Source organism: Pundamilia nyererei, unplaced genomic scaffold (assembly GCF_000239375.1).
Source record: "Pundamilia nyererei isolate P.nyererei 1_Seehausen unplaced genomic scaffold, PunNye1.0 scaffold00414, whole genome shotgun sequence".
NCBI lineage: Eukaryota > Metazoa > Chordata > Actinopteri > Cichliformes > Cichlidae > Pundamilia > Pundamilia nyererei.
This window is the reverse complement of record NW_005187815.1, coordinates 22,072-24,167: the sequence shown is the minus strand read 5'-3', so window position 1 is coordinate 24,167 and position 2,096 is coordinate 22,072. Positions and strand designations below refer to the sequence as shown.

The window sequence follows — 2,096 nt, the reverse complement described above, 5'->3', positions numbered from 1 at the left end:
TTAAGACGGCAGGAGATGCTGCTTCCTCGCTGGATCGTCACACTACCTAGCGTCAGTGTAGCCTCTTTACTCTTACTTGAGTAATTTTTTGAATGACTACTTTTCACTTTTACTTGAGTAACAATATTTTAAAGTAATGCTACTCTTACTTGAGCACAATTTTGGATACTCAACCTACCTCTGCACTCCTGGGTGAAGCCCACATTGTTTTTGACACCACTCAGACAGCCAGCAATTTAAGGAGAAGATGCGGCTAAACATGCCACTCCTTGTCCAATTGGGGAGGGGACCAGAGAAATCTACAGAGTCCCACAATTGTTTTGGCAAAGTTACACACTGATTCAATATTGACTTTATTGACCTCTGACTGACTTAGCTAGTAATCAGACACTAATTGTACTCACTGCATCCACAAAGCCACCAGCATTGTGGAGCATCCCACGAACTCTTCACTCCGCTGCAATGGCTCCCTGTTATATTCAGAATTCAAAATCCTGCTCCTCACATTCAACGTCTTAAATCATCAGGCCCCATCACCTATGGTCATGTGACAGGTACATACTGAACAATTTGCGTTTATGAGTGTTAGTACCTTTCTAGATGATAGGAAGTCCATAGCCTGAACAATCTGGTAAGAGAAGCTGATGAGATCATTGAGGCTGAGGAGAGGACTGTCACTGAGGAGCAGCGATGATGCCTCCTGCTGGTCTGAAGTAGAACAACACCAGTTAAACCAGAGATATCCCATACTTGTCCATGGAACAGCGTCTTAATATGGATGTTCAGTGACTTGACTCTGCAGGTAGGAGTGTGGTGTGTCCACATATTTATGGCCATAACTGTGTGCAGCCATCACCTGCAGGCGTGTACGGTGTCTCGTATACGGCGGGTTCGATGTCGGCGTAGCTGAGCTCCTTCATGGCAACGTACTGAGCGTTCTCCTCTTTGTTCATGTCTATGTAACCTCCATCATTGTCACTGTGAATGAGCCGGTGAGTCAGCACTGGACAGAATCTACATGTGTGTGTGGCTGTGGGTGTGTGACAGACCTCTTGGTCTGTGTGTCTCCATGTAGAAAGGTATGTTTGTTCCTCTGCAGGTAGTTCACCAGGTCTCCATGACAACAGAACTCAGTGATCAGATAGACGGGACCTGCACAGGTGACATGTCAGGATTAAGTTAGCATCAGTTTGAGTATGGACAGCATTGGAGATGGTTTAGGACTAAGACTTGGGTTAGAACTAAGTCAAGTATCTCCATAAATTATAATCCCAGGATACTGCAGATAACAAGAACAGCTCTGTTTAATCTCCGCTATGTACAGTCGGTGTGCCTCACCTGTTCACTCATTAGTGTTGGTCATAATCAGTCATGGTTAAGTTGGAAACTTGTAAATAAATAAAAATAAAATTACTTACTGTAGGATAGACATTAGTTTGTGAATACTCGGGAAAAGAATAGTCTAGAAATAAATGAGGATTAGAAGAGGATTAATTCTGTATTTGCTTGGAATTATGTCTGGATTATGTCTTGATGCATGCTCAATCATCCAGGTAAGTAAATCTCCAAAAGTTGATTCTGTTCATCTGGACATAAAATGGTAAATGGTAAATGGCCTGTATTTGTATAGCGCTTTATTTGGTCCCTAGGGACCCCAAAGAACTTTACACTACATTCAGCCATTCACCCATTCACACACTGGTGACGGCAAGCTACATTGTAGCCAGAGCTGCCCTGGGGCGCACTGACAGAGGTGTAGCATTTTCAGTTTCAGAAACGTTTCGTCACTCATCCAAGTGACTTCTTCAGTCTCAGCTGACTGCAGGTTTCCCAAATCTTATAAACAGTACATTTGCAAAATGACTGAAACCAGTGAAACCACTGAAGGAACAATGGGCTGGGAGGCCAAGTTCTTCAGTGGGCTGGTTTCAGTCATCATGCAAATGTACTGTTTATAAGATTGGGGAAACCTGCAGTCAGCTGAGACTGAAGAAGTCACTTGTGCGCTCTGCTGAGAAGGTGATCGGCTGCAGACTCCCATCTCTGCAGGACCTGTACACCTCCAGGACATTGCGGCGTGCAGCTCGGATCTCAGC

The 2,096-nt window shown here is 44.3% G+C and overlaps 1 protein-coding gene across 1 annotated transcript in view; it reads right to left on the bottom strand.

The window, feature by feature from the left end:
* Positions 1 to 523: 523 nt before the first annotated feature.
* Positions 524 to 2,096, bottom strand: part of LOC102197265 (platelet-derived growth factor receptor beta-like) — a 23,139-nt gene continuing 21,566 nt past the window's right edge. The window contains 3 exon segments of the mRNA XM_013915970.1: positions 524 to 708; positions 857 to 978; positions 1,050 to 1,152. Of these exon segments, the coding sequence (XP_013771424.1) occupies positions 524 to 708; positions 857 to 978; positions 1,050 to 1,152 (410 nt within the window).